The sequence below is a fragment of the Passer montanus genome, unplaced genomic scaffold (genome assembly GCF_014805655.1).
Source record: "Passer montanus isolate IOZ18808 unplaced genomic scaffold, ASM1480565v1 scaffold16, whole genome shotgun sequence".
NCBI lineage: Eukaryota > Metazoa > Chordata > Aves > Passeriformes > Passeridae > Passer > Passer montanus.
In genome coordinates, this window is record NW_024363160.1 from 3,364,048 (window position 1) to 3,382,834 (window position 18,787).

General features: G+C 40.2%; 1 protein-coding gene across 1 annotated transcript; it reads right to left on the minus strand.

Moving 5' to 3' along the window:
• Window positions 1–799: 799 nt before the first annotated feature.
• GDAP1 (ganglioside induced differentiation associated protein 1) lies at window positions 800–13,491 on the minus strand. The gene is made up of 6 exons (XM_039703009.1): window positions 13,151–13,491; window positions 12,641–12,833; window positions 11,236–11,409; window positions 8,773–8,867; window positions 8,197–8,311; window positions 800–3,992 (listed from the first exon to the last, which is right to left on the minus strand). The coding sequence occupies exons 1-6, from the start codon at window positions 13,199–13,201 to the stop codon at window positions 3,610–3,612; spliced, it is 1,011 nt and encodes a 336-aa protein (XP_039558943.1). The 5' UTR covers window positions 13,202–13,491; the 3' UTR covers window positions 800–3,609.
• Between the last annotated feature and the right edge of the window lie 5,296 nt (window positions 13,492–18,787).

An 18,787-nucleotide genomic window follows, 5' to 3' on the forward strand; every position in this document is an offset into this window, starting at 1 on the left:
GGACAAGGAATTTATACTTACTGTTCTTACCTTTGTATTCACTCTTACCTCTTGTCTGTTTAAACATAAGCTTTCCACTGCAAGAGCTCTGTGCACCCTTCTGATTAATGCTAAAGCATAAGGCTACTTCAAAGTTGGTGCACAGACTACAGGTGTCATAATCTCCTGAAATGCAAACCCTACCAGCTGTCTACCTTCTCCTAAGAGCTTCCCTGGCTTTCAAGATACTGAGAGGCAATGCATGCAAGCCTCACATACTGTTATTTATTTCTCTGCTTAACAAGGAAGGAGGCCCAATACAGACTCCTACAGTGCAAGAAAAAAGAAGGGGGACTTAGTTTATGGCCAGACTAACACACATTTAATCTTGCCAAGGACAATGTCAGTGTGAACAGCTTATATGCTTGCCCCTTACAGAAAGGAGCCCCAGCTGCTGTAGCTCAACAATGAATCATGAACAGAGTAAGAAGCGAGGTGGGATTGGATTTTTTTTTTATATAGATTAATAGACAGTAAAAAAAACTGTTTGCCCTTCTTATTTTTTAAACTTTTTTTTTCACTTTTTTTTTCTTTATCAAATAGCTTCTGTTGGTCCTCATACATATACAGCTCAGACAGACAAAGAAAACATCATTGTTACTGCTGTTACAATATATATTGAAGTCAATCTGTAAACTGGTTTAAAAAGTGTTCAAGGGATTTTCTCCTTTAATAGCATCAGAGTCCTTACAGCAATACTATGTAATTCTCAAATGTGCTTTGTTTTACTGGCACAGAAGATATAAACCAGACTAGAATGTGGACTTAGAATTGATGTTTATTGCATGGGTCCCACCTAAAGATATGAAATACATCTGACACATGATATGAGAGCAAGGAGTAAATGAAAACTAGAAGATTGTTTCAGTACCCAATCCAAATAATATACAGAGCTACCAGAAAGAAAATAAGCCAGGCTGAAAAGAAACTTTGCAAGCACAAAAGCTATCCTGCACAAAGAGCCAAATGCAGCATGTGTGCTTCTAAATCTCATCCTATTTTGAGGAATTTAATCATGGATAAGCCTTTTGCTGCCACCTGTACAGAAATCAATGCACAGAGTACTTCAGGGCAGTGAAAATAAGTAGGATACCAAACAGCTGAACTAACAGACATGAATCAAACCAGGGATCCAAACTTTTCCGCAGTAAAAGTTTTATCCAAGCTCATTCTTGCAGATGACAAGTTTAATCACTGTTCAGTAACATTCATTTTCACGTGAAATATTATTTCAACTTTGGCTTCTCATTTACCCAATATAGAAACTACACAAGCATAAGTGGCAGGTGTCGGAGAACAAACCTGCGGTAGAACCATGCAGTTGTTTCCAGAGCTCTGGAGAGACTGCTAATGCAATGAGGGTGCTCACAACCCTCTTATGCTGAGATCACAAACTTTTGTTCTGTGAAAAGTAGTTTTCCTACTCTGGCATGCCAGAGCAGAGTCCTGGAGGACCACTGACATCTGGTGGTCACTTCACTCTAAAGAAGACCAAGCCATATATATTTAATTTTACTGTGACTTGATCAAATTACATTTTACAGGTGGTCTGACAGAAATACATGCCAGGGAAGCATTAAGTTACAGGTCTTACTCTGTGTTTATTAACTTAGTGAAATTTGATAGCTGCAAGTAAATGCAGATGAACTGTAACACACAAACAACAAACTCAGTTAAAGCTGCCAGTACATTAATAGTATTGTTAGATTAAACCCACTCTAGAGAGAATAAAGCTTTTCCAAATAGAGCACATTTAATTCAACAAGTTCTTGAGAACCACTGGATCATGAAATAGAATTATATAAAACTGTCTTTTTTACAAATAAAAAAGGACATTGTTTCCTAGGTAAGATGTTTCTTATTACTGAAAGGAGTAATGAGATTTAGGTCTACTTTTGCTAGACAACTAGCACAGTATGAAATAATAAGCAGGAATATCCAATAATTTTATCCAGATTGATATGTGTTAGATGGTGAGACTGCCCAGACAGAAACTGCCTCAGTTCTCTCCAGCAAACTTGAGATGATCTTCTTGACACCTAAATGCAATTGTGCAGAGAGACCACAGCCACCAGCACTGGACCTAAAATGTACTTAGGCCTGTTAGCACTGATTGTTGTCAGGCAAACACCTAAAGCTATGTTTTGTTTGTTGCATCTATGTACAACTTGTAAATAAAACTCTGAGGCTTTCAAACATTCATCAAGCATACAAAAGTCTTACTAAACTGTCATGAGAATTTTCAGCCCTTCCCAAATGCTTTTTTTGATGCAAAATGATTCAAAGTCTACCTTCAGGTAAATGTACATTTCTTATTGAAATGAGAGATCAGTTCAAAACTAATAAAACTCACAGCACCTGTTGAGTGGTAGAAGTAATCAAATTGTTTTTCTACACCTTTCCTCCATGCTACAAGAGAGCAGTTTTGCAAAAAATCAGCAGTACAAATCATGTCCAAACTCTCTGTATTTTTCACTTACCATCAACAAAACCCTTATCCATAAGTGAACAGATTGCCAAATTACAGCTTTACCTTCAATCCAGGCTACCTAACCAGAATGACAGAGTGAACTATTTTTAATTACTTATACAAAAAGGCATTATTCTGCGTATGTTTTCTAGTTGGCTGTGGCACGTTGTGGGCAAGCATTTTATAGAGACGTGCAATTGCTAATGTTGCCAAGAAGTGTGCAAAAATAGTGTGCAAAAATAGCCAGTGCTCAGAGTGAAACACAAAAGGGTACATGGGACACTCACACAGAGGCAACTGTACCGAGCCACCCCAAAGAAAGCAGCAAATGTGCACCAAGATAGTTTGATTTCATTCTGCCAGAGTTTGAGGCTGAGCCAGAAAGGCTTTCAAAAGACAGGTGTCAGGTGTTTTGCTTCCATTTGTATTTCAGCAAAATTGTAGTATCTGTTGTCCAGTGGTGCCTCTGGAGTATTTCATTTGTGTGGTACACAAATCACTGATGTTTTTACCTGTTTCAGGTCTTTTCCTGTACTGCTGCATGAACATACACTGACAAAAGTGGCTTTACAGGATTACTTTTTAACACATTCCTAAAGGTCCAACTGCAAATCAACAGACAATGATCAGTACAGAGAAACTTGCTCCTGTATACAACAGGCACAATGTTCCGATTAACCTTACTCTGAGCATTTAAAGTAAGAGCTATTTTCAGTATTTTAACAATGCTGGTTTCTGCACAATAATGCATTTCATCTACAGTGAAAAGCTGTCACATTGCTGCATATCTATTAAATAAAAGCATTCAAGCATTTTAATTAGGTCAGATACTGAGACAATAACCACTTTAACGAAGCACTGTCACAGTTATAGGCCCTTGGCTGAAAAGTACGTCTCTTCTTTCCTTTGTCATCCCCCCAACACATATTTTTGAAAATATCTCAGCATTGCCAACCCAATTAAACAGCAGCAGGAGATGATTACTCTGTAGCAGTGTTCTAATTCACAGACATAATCGTTCTTCTACGTTTATATTTTATTGAAGATATTTTCCTGGGGGGCAGAGATGCCCTCCACTCACCACCAGGGACAGGCAAGGTCTAAAAATAATTTTGCCTGGTTCTAATCGATAGCACCATGTTGGCAAATCTCTTCCGAAGACACAGGAAAGCAAGATAACCCACCCCTGCCAGCATGCTGACCAGCAGGGTGGTGCCTAGAACCCTGGGAGCCCTTTTCTTGGCCACACGGAATGCTGTTGGCAGGACAGCTGAGATTAATATATTGTTGACGTGTCCCAAAACTTTGTAAAATGCTTTTCTCTTCACAACACGCTCATAATAAGCCTCTAAGTTGGGCCGCTTTCCATTTCCCCAGTTTCTTCTTGCTAATCCCAGAAACTTCAGGCGATGTAACGTGACAGCAAGTGACACATCTGCCAGACTGAAGAAATCACCACAGAGCCAAGGCTGATTTCCATCTTCTAAGCAGAGATAAAACATAAAGCATTAGGAACTAATGGAATATAAGCACATTTAGTTTAGTGCTACTTCAAAGTACCGTCTAATAAAGAGCAACAACATTTCAGCTAAAATATGACTTTAATCAACAAATATTTTCCTAATCCCTGTCCATTCTTTGCACAATCTTGTAAAGTCTTAGGCCCAGCAGACTGGCCTATATTTGTTAAGGAAAAAAAAATCCACATTCCAGGTTCATAAATTAAAAGTCACAGTAAACACTTATTTTCCTCAACTAGATTTCTCAAATCTGGATTAAATTAAACAGGATTGGAAAGGAGGAAGGCAGTTTAGCTTTTACTGAAAAAGCTACCTCTTGTCTGAAGAATTTATCATCTTGCCTGTGTCACTTAGCTCTATTCATTGAGCATTCACTCAAGAACTAACTCCAGCTAACTTGTTGGAGGCTTTCAAGCCAAAAAGAAATGGATCAGATGACTGACTTGCACCAAACATATCAGCACATTAAGATGACAGAACTTGACTGCCTGTCCCTTTTGTGTCTCTTATACCCCAAATTATGGGGGTTTTACACTGAGATGTTTAGAAATATGACAAATATTCACACTGCTCTCCACTAGTCAGGAGCACAGATGGAGACCCCAGGTACCCTCTCCAGTCAAAGGAAAGAGGTGAATCTTTCTGGGATGGCTCAGAGCAGGCACTGCCAGGCAGCATCACACTTTGCTGTCAGTGATCTGAACCACCACCACCTGAAAGGGCTGACATGTACTGACTATACCAAGAGCTTTTGAAACCCAGGATATGAAACTTGATAGCCAGCACAGCTATCACAGCTGCCAGCATAAGTACTCTGCTCTAGCCTAGATCTTGAATAGAGAGGACTGTGCTGCTCCCGTCTCATTTGTAACTTTTGCACTTCGTCCCACGTAGCAGGCATGGAAAAATGCTGGCACGAACACTCAGCAGCACCTCTCTAGAAACACAGAAATTTTTCAATCTCCTTTCCAACACATTTTCCACCACAGAAAAGCAACAGTTTGGCACAAAGCTGGTACTAGTCCATTTTAACTGGCTACACAGGTCTGGAAAAAAGGCCTCTGTAGAAAAGGAGTGTATCCTAAGTTGCTGAAAGGATACCTGGGAATTCATCCAGTGCATTAAATAAGATGATGGAAAAGACCAAAGAATCTATTCTATGTGAAAGAAAGATATCTGCAGTGGCAGCAGTAGTAGTTGAGGGATTCAAGCAATTGCAAGAGAAGCAGGAGCTCTGAGTTTGAACAGGACCTGGAGAAGTACAGATCACAAACCTCCAAAGTGGGAATACCTCAGACAAAATTCCAAGAGGCAATAGTCCCGTGTTTCACACAATCCTGCAATCCCAGAAGCTTTCATAAACTCATCAATATTGTATCAGTTCAGTCCTTGGAAAGGCTACTTAGCAGAGAAAGGAAAGGGGTTGCTGAAAATGGTGGCAGACATAATTTGCTAAACAAAATCCTTCTGTCCTACATGAGTTAAAATATTTTCTGTGACTTTCACTGTTGAGTCAGTAGAAAATTTAATCTAGATTTTCAACTGCTGGTTCAAACCTACAGTTGTGATAGTAACCAGTAATTATTACAACAGCTATTTATAGAGCTAAATGCAAAAAGTTATTGATTTGAGCAGATGCAGTTGATATTGACTGATGCTTCATGCAGTTTCCAGTGAAGTCAGGGGAAGGACTCCTATTAGCACCACTGGGAGTTGAACCACACTGTGAATAAGCAGAAGACTAATCCCATTTAAACAGAATTTAGGATGCTGATACGGTCAGGTGCCTGTGGGTATAGATCAGGGGGCAGGTCAGCATTGCAGATGTCCTTGTAGGAGTGTGTTACAGACCGGCCAGCCACCACAAAGAGGCAGATGATACACTCTACAGGAGGCTGGCAGAAGTCTCTCAATTTTCAGCCCTTGTACTTGTGGGGGACTTCAGTCTGCCAGATGCCTGCTGAAAATACAACACAGTGGGGAAGAGCAGGAGATTCCTGGAGTGTATGGAAGAAAACTTACTCTCAACTGGAGAAGGACTCATGGGTGATGTGGTGGTCAGTGGCCATCTTGGGCACAGCAACCATGAAATGATGGAGTTTTTAGTTCTGGGTGAAGTAAGGAGAAGCACCAGCAGAACTGCCACCTTGGACCTCTGCCAGGCAGACTTTGGACTGCTTAGGAGACTGATTGACAGAGTTCCTTGGGAGCCCTGAAAGGCAAAGTAGTACAGGAAAAACTGGCAAGATTTAAGGAGGAATTCTTAAAGGTACAGCAACAGGTTGTCCCCATATGCTGTCAGAGACAAAGACCAGCCTGGTTAAACAGGGAACTTAGGGTGAAACTCAGCGTAAAAAAAGACTGTGTCTCACCTCTGGAAGGATGGGGGTGGCTGTCAGAGACAAAGACCAGCCTGGTTGAACAGGGAACTTAGGGTGGAACTCAGCGTAAAAAAGACTGTGTCTCACCTCTGGAAGGATGGGGGTAACTACAAGGATGTAATGGGATTATGCAGGAGAAAATTAGAAAGAAAGCCAAACTGGAACTTAATTTGGTCACTGAAGTTAAAGACAACAAAAAAAGCTTCAGTAAATACATTGACAGCAAAAGGAGGGCTAAAGAGTCTCAATCTTTTGCTGGATGGAGGGGGAAACGTAGTGGGTGATGAGGAAAAGTCTGAAGTACTTAATGCCTTCCTTGCCTCAGTCTTTAACACCAAAACCCCTGGTTATCAGGCTATCCAGCTCCCAGAGCCGGAAGTTGGTGATGGGGAGCTGAGTGAAGACCCTACAACCCAGAAGAAAATGGTTAGTGACCTGTCATGCCAGTTAAATACCCACAAGTCTATGGGTCAAGATGGAATGTGCCCAAGAGTAAGAGGGTAGCTGCCAAAAATTTGCCAATTATTTATAATATTTACTAGCAATCCTGATTAACCACAGAAGTCTCTGTCACCTGGAAATTAGCAAATATAGTACCCATCTACAAGAAGGGTCAGAAGAAGGATCCAGGAAACTACAGACCCCTCATCCTGACCTTGATACTGGGAAACACCATGGAGCAGATTGTCCTGAGTGTCACTACAAGGCATGTGCAGGACAACCAGGGGAACAGGCCCAGCCAGCATGAGTTTACAAAGGCAGGTCCTGTTTGGCCAACCTGACCTCGTTCCATGACCAGTGACACATTCACTGGATGAGGAAAAGGCTGTGCATATTATCTAGATACCTGTAAAGCTTTTGACCTGTCTCCCAGAGCATTCTCCTGGACAAACTGGCTTGGGTGTGTACATTCTTCATTGAGTGAAAAACTGGATGGATGTCCCGGCCCAGGGAGTGGTGGTGAATGGAGTTGCATCCAGTTGGTGGCTGGTCACTAGTGGGGTTCCCCAGGGCTCAGTATTTGGATCAGTCCTTTCTAACAGGATGAGAGGAAATGGCCCCAAGTTGATCCAGACAAGGCTCAGATTAGATATTAGAAATGTTTTTCACTGAAAGAGGGGTCAGGCATTGGAATATGTTGCCCAGGGCAGCAGACAGCAGGATATGGTTTAGGAGTGGTTTTGATGGTGCTGGATTGACAGTCAGACTAGATCATCTTGGAAGTCTCTTTCAGCATTGATGATTCTGTGGTTCTGTGAAAAATTTGCCTTTCATTTGGGTGGAAACAGCTAAACAGGATTGCTTTCCAAGAGGGTGAGGGAAGAGGGTTGCCTAATGATTCGAGCAATTATTCAGATTTCTTATTCTGCATATAACATAAATATCAGCAGAGTATCTGCACAAGACTATAATAAACCTGTATTAAACATTAAGGTTGTGATCTTAATAATGAACTGAAGCCTACACCTATAACATCAACATTCTGTAGTTAATTTTTTTCCTGATATTTTTTATAAAAATACTAAAAAAATCTGCAGCTAATTATACTCATTTTGCTGAAAATGTGATCAAGCACTCTCATGAGACAGTGAGAACTCATTAACTGGAACACTAAAGTAAGCTAGTATTTAAAACAGTATTGATCCCTTCTGCGATGTATAGATCAATATATACTAAAAGTATCAAACCTGACATTAAAAATTGTTTTATAATGGTGCTGTCAACAAGTTTACTCAGTGTCCTCAAACAGAAATATTAACAGGACTTAGCAAGAAAAATTCCTTACCTGGTGTTTCTTCATTTCGCCGCTGCAATTCAGTCTCAACCTGATCCAAAACTTTTTCCAGTTCATCCAGTATTTTCTTTAGGTATTTTATATTATCATGATCCAGTAGTTTAGACTAAATAGACATACAGGTTAGTGTTTTAATCATCATACAGAGTTTATACTTTTATCAGAGAAGCTTATACTTAGGATACTACAGTGTTTATTCATAAAATGTGATTATTTTCTCCACATAGTCAGATGGATACCACATGGATACTGGTGACAATTCAGAAAACAGAAGAAAACTTGAGAGATGCCAGATATTAAGATTTGCCTACCCCTGCAGGGTGCTCAACAGCCCAACACTACCACTGATGTGTACTTACCTCTGAAGTCAGTGGGACCAGTCCAGTACTTCAGCACACACTTGAAGTGTGTAGCTGATCTGAGGACAGACTGTTTCATGCCTTGAAGGGTTAAACCACTGCATGACATTACTGGTAATGACAAGTGAAACAAATGTTTATATTGTGACCAAAAAATCTAACACTAACAAGCTCATAATAAAGGGACACAAACAAAGGGGTTTGTTACCTTAAGGCGCTTCTGTTTTGCTATATAGGCATCTTGAAGGTCTGGATTTTCTTCTGCAAGTTTCTTCAATTCTGATTCTGTGTTACTTATTTGACCTAATTAAAAAAAAAAAAAAAAAAAAAAAAAAAAAAAAAACCACCAAAACAACACCGAGGTAGACAAAAAAAGGAATGACAAATATTAGATAGCCAAACATACTCATAATGCAATCCAAAGAAACTGATCAATTGCCTGTGTACAAGTATCATACCCAGGAAATTGGAAGGGTTGCTTCAATACAGCATCTGCACCAGCTTAGGATTTAAGTATATCATGTTTTGAAAAACTTAAATGCTTTTTAAATTGACCCACCACACCTTCAGCTCATCAGTTTGCAATATGACAGTGCTGATAATCCCACACTGAGATTTCTTGTCACTGTAGGCCATAGGCATAATTTCACAGCAAAAGCCTAAATGCCACTGAATATGGAGCCTATGTGTTTGTATTTAGCTAAAATCTGATGCCAGAGTCTGTGATCCTTTTGGAAATGTTCCTTAAGAACTGTGTGCACGTCATAGAAGAACATTCATTACATGATTTTAAGAAGGAAAGATGTGAAAAGTTTAAGTTAATTTTACTGATTTCCACTATGCATCTATAGCCTTTTCCTTAAAATGGGGCTTTGCTTGAAAATGCCATACTTATAAACCTAGAATACCAAAGTACAGTGATTTATAAATCTTCTAAAAATAAATATTTCTAATCATAAACCAAGAACAAAAGAATAATTATAGAGCATGAATCACCTCTCATTTGCACTTGATAATAAAGTTTAGTTACAATTAAGTCTGATAAGTTAAACCGATAAAATTCTTTCTAGAGAATAACAAACTCACTTTTTTATATATTCCTTTCAACATGACTGTGAAAGCCATCCTTCAATACAGTGTATGAAGAAATTGAAGGATGTACTCATACAACTAAAATTTTACATATGCAATTAATTACTTACTTGGATTTGGTATGCATAAACATAATACACAATTGGCTCATGTCTTATTATATCTAGCAGTCTGAAAACAAACAGGTGTTTCAAGCTGAAAATGAAACCATCTCCAACCAGGAGAAGTTTGAACATGCAAAGGAATTGTTAGAGAAACATTCACAGGCTTTTCAAAAAAATGCTTCAAATCAAAAAATGTAGGCTATGCTTTAAGCATGAAAAGATAAGAAAACATCCCAATTTAGAAGAGCAATAATGTTAGCTCTGCCAGTATGAACATGTGCAAATTGAGAACAATTTACACCAACTAGAAGCTAGAGCAGAAAAATACATACAGCAAAAAAAAACAGAGGACAATGTTGTAAGGGGAACTGTAATAAAAGCACTGATTATTACCATGTGAAAACAGAAAAACTAGCCATAATGCCTATGAGTAAAGCACAATTGTTCAGTAAATAGTTAGCATCCATGTTTGGGGGGAAAAAAAAAAATCAAAACCACCAAACCAGACAATGCACTGATGTAAGAGAATAATTTGTGTTCTTGGACAAGGGGGAGTGGCTTTAAACTGAAGGAAGTAGATTGAGATTAGATATGGAGAAGAAATTATTTCCTGTGAGGGTGGTGAGGCCCTGGAACAGATTGCCCAGAGAAGCTGTGGACTCCCTATCCCTAGAAGTGTCCAAGGCCAGGCTGGATGGGGCTTGGAACAGCTTGATCTAGTGGAAGATGTTGAAACTGGATGATCTTTAAGGTCCCTTCTAACCTAGGCCATATGGTTCTATGATTTTATGATCCTGTAATTCTGTGTTACTTCAGTAACAACAACTATGCAACAATATGGAAAATTAAATGCGTGCCTTCACTTCTAACAACATAATAGTGTGTTACCAGAAATTTTAAGGAGGACGATAAGACATTTTGTTGGAAATATGATTTCTCAAGCTAACACAATATCACCATTTATGATATCATGGACTTACTAACAGTATAGATGTATTACATTTCAAAGACTCTGCAGTATTTGACTTTGTTCTACATTCTAAAATATCATACAAAAAGAAATCAACACTATATAAACCACTGACACTGACAAAAAAAAAATCAGAGATCTCAGAATATAATAGTAAACAGGGAATCATCATCCAGACGTGCTGTCAGGAGTTGATACTTGTCCTAGAACTACTTATTTCTTTCGTAATACATTGAAGGAAACATAAAGGCATCAGTTAAAAGGTAGCTGTGCTACAAAAAAATTATCTCCACAGACACCTCAAAAACAACATTTCCTCTTTCCCATTTCCAAATCCCAACAATACACAATCAATAAAAAGTATATGCACAAATCATCAAGGACTGCAACTAAAATTAATCATCTGTGCTCAGTATTTTGTGTTTAAGCTGGACTTAAGAAAGAAGATGAATGTAATGCAGCAACCTACTAAGTCAGAGACATTCAGAGCTACACCAGTACATACTACGGATCCTGCTGGTAGCATAGGCTGGAATCATGGAGTCCACGGTTAACTCAGGGTGCAGGATGCAGCCATGCGTGTAGGCATCCATAGGCAAGGAGTCTAAGAGCTCCCTGTAGTGTTGCACCCTTGGATAATACATGCTACCCTCTTCTGGCATTAATCTTGGTACTTCTTCTGCAAAACAAAGTTAAAAATAAAGTTAAGAAAAGAAGAATCATCTAATTGACCAAAGTTCACTCAATCATGTCCAGCTGGTACAGGTGACACAGCCACAGGTAAGAAAGCTTCACTTATTCCCCAGCATAACTCAATAGTGTGATTGCAGTTCAGAGAAATGTATATTTGTAGTTCATTTAAAAATGTTTTATAATTCCGATTCCTATGCAGCAACCCATACAAACATGTATTTAAGAAGTTTTCAAATCAGGAAACCATTTTCAGCTCTGTTACATACATCTAGGAATGGGTGACCATAACATACAACCCCATAATGCTCTCACAGCTGGGGACAGCTGAGTTTCCAGGAAATTGTTATAGCTGAAACATTACTGCTCCTGCAATGGTGTAAAAATTACAGCACAGGAATCCTACACAAAGGGCTGGAAGCATTCCTGAACATCAATGAGTTTTACCCTACCCTTGATCTACATGGGCCCAACTCCTTTTTTGACTAAAAGACAGCACAAATTATGTTCACTCAACAATGAAGTTTTCTTCATGCCTCAGAAATTGCAGTGCTAAATCTCTGAAATACAAAATGCAGCCACCTTCAGACCTATACAAAATACAGCTTTGCATTTCCTTCAAAAATTGAGGCAAATTTTTTTGGTTGGTGTTTGGTTTTTTTTAAAGTACAAGCACAAAGAACTTCAAAACCCTGCACATGATCACTTCCAAGGCTTCTCTTCCTGCTCTTTTAACTCTTCATTCCATTTTGGTTCCAAAAAAATTAGCTCGTTCTACTTCCATCGTTCTACAGAAGATTTTTCTGAAATTAAGCATGTTTCTTCTTATCTCACAGAGAATCTGGAACTGCTCAACAAAGGCAGTCATGCAGCACTGTTCAGTGTGTTATTTTTCATGTGTCACATCAGGGTTAGTGCAGCTAACTTAGTGCTGCTGCCATTCCTGGCCTCTCCATCCTTCCTGAACGGCTAAGGAGGACAGTGGTAGGTTTTACTTATAAAGGTTCACTCATGAAGGTACTGGAAAGCCTTCAGCTCATTTTAGAGGAATATGTTTTCAACCCAGACTGCTAGCTATTAAGAAGCCCTTTTACTTGTGAGACTATAAACATATTCTGCCCTGAATGAAGAGTCCTGCAATGACACAGAGCTGCTCCCAGCATTGCTGCAGTTTACGGGGTGAGGGGAAGAACCAAGTACTGAAATGCCTGTGGGATTACCATCTACAAACGTTGCTTCAAGGTAATCAATAATCTGCGTTGCCTCACAAATTATGTTTTCTCCATGGATCAGGACGGGTACTTCTCCAGAGGAGCTCAAGCGCATGAACCACGGCTCGTTGTGCTCGCTCAGCGGCAGGTTCACATCGCGCTCCTCGCACTTCAGCGCCTTCTCGGCTATTGCCAGCCGCACCTGGAACGGCACCGCCGGGGTCACCCGGGCAGCATCCCCGGCCGGGCAGCATCCCCGGCCGGGCCGCATCCCCGGCCGGGCAGCATCCCCGGCCGGGCGGCATCCCCGGCCGGGTAGCATCCCCGACCGACCGGCATCCCCGGCCGGGCCGCTCTGCCGGCCCTGCCTTGGCGCACCCACGGCCGCTCCCTCCATCCCTCCATTCCCCATCCCTCCATCCTCCACCCCTCCCGCCCCGATGCCGCCGCGGGCGCGCAGGGGCTGTGGGCACGGCTGGAGGCGGCGATCCAGGGCCCGCTCCCCCGCCTACCCCTCACCTTCTGCGAGGAAAAGGACTGCGTCCAGTGGTACAGCACCAGCGGCGCCATGCCCGGCTCGGCTCGGCTCGGCCCGCGGCGCTGGGCGGGGCAGGAAGCGCGGGCGCGGAGCGGCGGCCGAGCCGCTCTTGGAAATTACCCGAAGGGAATAGCCGGGGGATGCGGGGAACAGCCCTCACTGCTCGGAGGACAGCCCTTCCGAAGGGGAAACCGCCTGCAAAACCGTCTGCAGCATCCCCTAAGGAAGCGCAGGAAGATGGATGCGCAAGTAGGGAAGGTCACATGGCAGGATTTAGCCTTTTATATTTATTTGGGTTTTGGTTTTTGGTTTTTTTGGTTTTATTTTTTTTGTGTTTTTTTTTTTTTTTTTTTTGGTGTGTTTTTTTTTTCTTTTTTCTTTTTAACCAGTGTTTCCAGTATGAATTTAAGGGACATCATCAACACACGATTGGGGAAAAATCAAAACAAACAAGACAAAACAAAACACACCCCCCCCCCCCCGGCAAAAAAAAAAAAAAAAAAAAAAAAAAAAACAAAAAAAATTTCTTTTTTTTTTTTTAACCAGTGTTTCCAGTATGAATTTCAGGGACATCATCAACACACGCTTGGGGAAAAATGAAAACAAACAAGACAAAACAAAACACCCACCCCCCCCCCAAAAAAAAAGGCAACCAACAAAAAATACAACCAAAAAACACCAAAAAAACCCACCCATAAGTCATCCTGAATTGGACCTTGCAGGCATATATCCTCAATTGCAAAATGAGTCATAACAAGAAGAAACAAAGCTTTCAAATAACTTTTTACACTCTCAAGAGAGAAAGTTTCTTAATTATTATTTTTTTCTAGGCAAAATTAGAAAATCTAACAGTTTTGCAGGGCTTTTTTCATTTTCCCTGTGTGAAGCAAGGACCTTTTGGAAAAGTATTTGATAGTGAACAATGGCTTACATCATCAGGAAATGCCTCTTCTGTATCTTACACTGGAGATAGTTTAGAAATGTGATTGCTGATCATACATTAGACACGATCAGCAACAGCAGGCAGATTTTAGCAGAGTTAAAAAGCACAGTGAGATTACAGAGTGCAGAGTATTGTTATCTTCATTCTGACTGCTCAGTTCCCAGAAAAGGCAACTCTTTCAGGTAAGCCTGATAACTCAGTCCCACGTGCCATTTCTGGGTAACAGGTGAACCTCATGATCAGTATCTTAAAGACCTGAACCTAGTACCTTGAGAGCTGTATCCCAATAACAAGAACATTAAGGGAAATTTTTACTAATGTTGAGCAAGAGAATGGATTTAAGTCACTGAGACAAGGTAATGGACAAACTTTATAAATAAAAAGGAAGAAACAAAAAGCCAGCTTCCATCCCTGTACTGATCATGGGAGTGGGCACAAGGGCAGGCCCACGCCTTCCTCAGAGACCACTCCCTGCTAGAGTCCATAAATAAAAAGGAAAGAAACAAAAAGCCAGCTTCCAGCCCTGTACTCCCTGATCATGGGAGTGGGCACAAGGGCAGGCCCACGCCTTCCTCAGAGACCACTCCCTGCTAGAGTCACAAGCCAAAATAATCTCTTCAGAAGGTTATGCCTGGTGAGAGGCTTCTCACAAATCCCAGCTGATATCAATCAGTGTTACTGATGGTAAATCCCACATTTGGGGGAATTTAATTTGATTGTTATTCTTCAAAAAGTTGGAGAATGTGCTTAGAACTGACCGCAAGAATGCAGTTGATGGCCTTATGGCTGGATTTACTTCTCTTTAAGATACATGTCTAAGGTAAGAGTGCTGGAACATTGTCCCATGCACAAGGGCTTTAACCTGTGACTCACCAATAAATGGATAATTTCATAGATCCCTGCCTAGGCTGCTGTACAGCTGCTCCTCACAACTGGATTTTACAGTAACTCAAGGGAAAGAACTGTTTTAAATTTACATGAACTAGGCACTCTTTCAGGTGTCTACTTTGCTTTATTTTTTTTTGTTCATTTTGCCTTTTAATCAAAATGTTGTGTTGTCATTTCATCAATTACCATATAGACCACTATCCTGCTTCTCTTGGTACAGTTAATTTATTTAATATCACACATGGACTTCTGTGTTTGATTTTTTTACGTGGTTTACATGTCTAGAAAGGCAAGGAAATGTATCTATCTTATAACACAATAAAGAAAGAAGGACCAAACAGCTGCAATCACATACAGGCGATCCTTCCTCCTAACCTAGTCATCCATATTGCTGTGAAATACAGAAAAATACTGACCAGTTGGAGCAGGTCCAGAGGACCAGATGATTTGGGGGATGGAGCACCTCTCCTATGAGGAAACGCTAGGAGGATTAGGATTGTTCACCCTGGAAAAAGAAGGCTTACAGGTTGCCAAACTGTGGCCTTGAGTACCTGAAGGGAGTCTACTGGAAAGACTAAGAGGGACTTTTTACAAGAGCTTGGGGTGATAGGACAAGGGGGAATGGCTTCAAACTGAAAGAAAGTAGATTAGATATTAGGATGAGATTCTTTACTGTGAGGGTGGTGAGGCACTGGAACAGGTTGCCCAGAGAAGCTGTGGCTCTCTATCCCAAGAAATGTTAAGGCCACATTGGAAGTGGCTCTGAACAACCTGGCCTAGTGAAGGTGTCCCTGCCCATGGCAGGGGTGTTGGAAGTGGATGATCTGTAAGGTCCCTTCCACCCTAGGCCATTCTATGATTCCCTGATAAATACCACCCCGATGTCCATGTTTATAGCCCTGGTTCCGCTGAAGGAGCGGGTGCCTGCGGCCGGGACCCCTCCAGGCCGACAGCGCCGTTCCCAGGCCTGGCCACACGAGGCCTCCCTTTTCCCAAACACGCTGCATAGAACCTTCCTTCTTCCAGAGATGAAGAAAAAGGGACGAACAATTCCTTTCTCTTCAGAACCAGCACCTATCCATCCACCTATGTTTGCCCTTCTACCTTTCTCATACCCACAGAAAAGCAAGCAAAAGGGCCAGCATATGAAAAAGCTCACCACAACCTGGAACACCTTGTTCCACAAGCATTTACATAACCGAAATAAAAGTCTCCTTAAGGCATGTTTAATTTGGGCCATAAATACACAAAAAGCACAAATGCAAATCTGACTGGCATCTTGGCAACTTGTGGCTTCAAGCAGACCCTTAGATCTGTGAGATAAATAATTTTTCCTGTCACACTGATGTTCTTGCCCTGTTTCTCTGCATGGCCTCTCTTGGGCCTTTTTTCGCACCCTATATATGTTTACAAAAATATATGCATATATGCACGCCCCTCTAGAAGTTTTTTTTAATGCACATATTTTTACATCATGGAAGGAAAATAACATTTACAGCTAACGCTAAAAATAAAAAACATTTTGATAAACAGTTATAAACAGTTATATAAAATGGGTGAAAGATGTGGAAATCAGAATTCTGGTAATCAGTTTTCTTCTTTACTTCACCCTTCACTCCATGTTATTAACAGGAAACACATAGGTCAGATGTGCCATTAAAGTAATTGATGCAAGTTTTAAAAAAGCAACTGTTTTTTTCCTGATCAGATCAATTCATTGTGCCTATTGAAACCCAAACATATTAGACTACAGGGGGGGATTTTTTTTTTTTCCTATGCAGCCAAGAGCCATTATAGCTGAAAATTAGCTGGATTCTGTTTATGAATCATTAACAGACACATTGGTTCAGTTCCAAGTGCAGAGCCAGCCCAATTGACAGTGTTGCAGGAGTTAATACTTGTTGGAAAAGTAAGGCAGGTTCTGTTCTGGACCTTCTGTCATCAATGGTTATTGATTAAATTCCACTGGCAGATGCTGCTTTACTGATGATGATATGAGTCAAAACAACATAGCACTGAACTCAGGTACACAGCTGAGACTTAATACTGACATAAGAATGCACAAGAACTTTCTTTAACATGACCAAAAAATTAGATATGCCACTATATAGAAAGAGTGAGAGCAGCATTATGTCTTGATAGTCACAGTTGAGACTATGCCCTAATTTAACTGCATATAAAACCATGGAGTGATGGCAATTGTAGATAGCTGATTCATGTTCTCAAGAAATATAATTTGTCAGTTACCATTTTACATCCAACAAAATCAACTTATAATAGAATTTATTTAGTCATTTTCAAAGTTACTTAACACATCATACATGATTTATAAATCTCAACAGTTTTGATTAGAATGAATTTTCCTGAAATATAAGGTTTTTAATGCACACACAGAAAGAGATTTAATATATTTTCATAAGGTGAAAAAAATGCAGTTTCTTAGTCATAAACCTTAAAATCCAGGTATTAACACTAAAGCTTTATCGAGTCTATCCCTCCTCAAGCTTTTATGTAAACAGCATCTTTACTATAAAATCTAATATATCAGCCAAATTCAAACTATTTAAAACTTTTTTTATACTTGCCCACGTTTGTTGTCTCTGTGCACATGTGTAGTATGCTGGCTCACAAACCTGGATCATTACCAAGCTTTTAGGAACAACTCTGTGTCATCACTTCACATGTTTCTTCTTCCCTCACACTAACTTAGACAAGTCACCCACAACAGTGAAAACTTTGTACCCCTGTGCATACCATCCAGGTGTTGATATTTATTCTGGTTTTAATCTAACAGTGATGACATTTTGTTTGCACAGCACTGTCTGGCACATTGGCTTTTGGTTGCCCATTAAAATTCACATATTACCACAACACAAACAATGAATGTAAGAAATATTCCAGCTTCCACCTGTTATTGCCTGTGGCCAAAACTATAGTGCTCAACTCTGACCTTGTAAAATAGATTGGACAGATGCTGAAGCAAAGTCCACCAAAGTTAGAGAGGTGATTTGTACTGGCTTCAGTGGGTCCTGTACCAGCTCTTAGGCCAGTTCAGATTCTATTACCATCACACTGTAAAATATAAATATCCAGTAACTGGATGACACCCAAACACAGAAAGCCTTAAGAAAACCTAAGGAGTTAAATACAATTTTGTAAAATGTCCTCTGAAGTCTCATGGTATTTCCATTTTTGACTGGAAAACAGTTTTATAATATTTCCTGAAAAATTATAGAAATCAGTTTATTTCCATCCCTGAAACAAACCCAAACTTAAACAATTTTCAAAAATTTCTAAAAATCTTGTTACAATTTCTACTGGAAATGTGAACACTTTGATAAATTAATTTGTAAATAAGTTTAAACATTTAATCTTTTTCCAGAAAACTGCTCAGAAAAATAGCTCTAAGATGCTTTAAAGCATAATCACGTACTTCCACACCTTGTTATTGACAAGTAAAAAAATAGGGGTCACTAAGGAAGATCCATTTCCAATCACGGTGACAACATAGAAATACAGCTGTTATTTAAAAAAGGAAATTCTGGTTTCTTCAGCTTTAGTTCTTGCTGTTTGCTCATTACTTTTGTGCAAGCTGGAGAGTAACATGCAAAATATTTCAATTAGACTCCTTGACATCTCACTCCATGTCAGACATCTGTGTTAGACAGAAGTAAAAGAAAAAAATGTTTTGAAAAGCTTAGATCATCATCTGTCCCAGAGCACCCTTCACCAGCACAGCAGCAGGGATGGAGGCTGTTCTGTCCTGGGCCACCATGGGCTCCACACC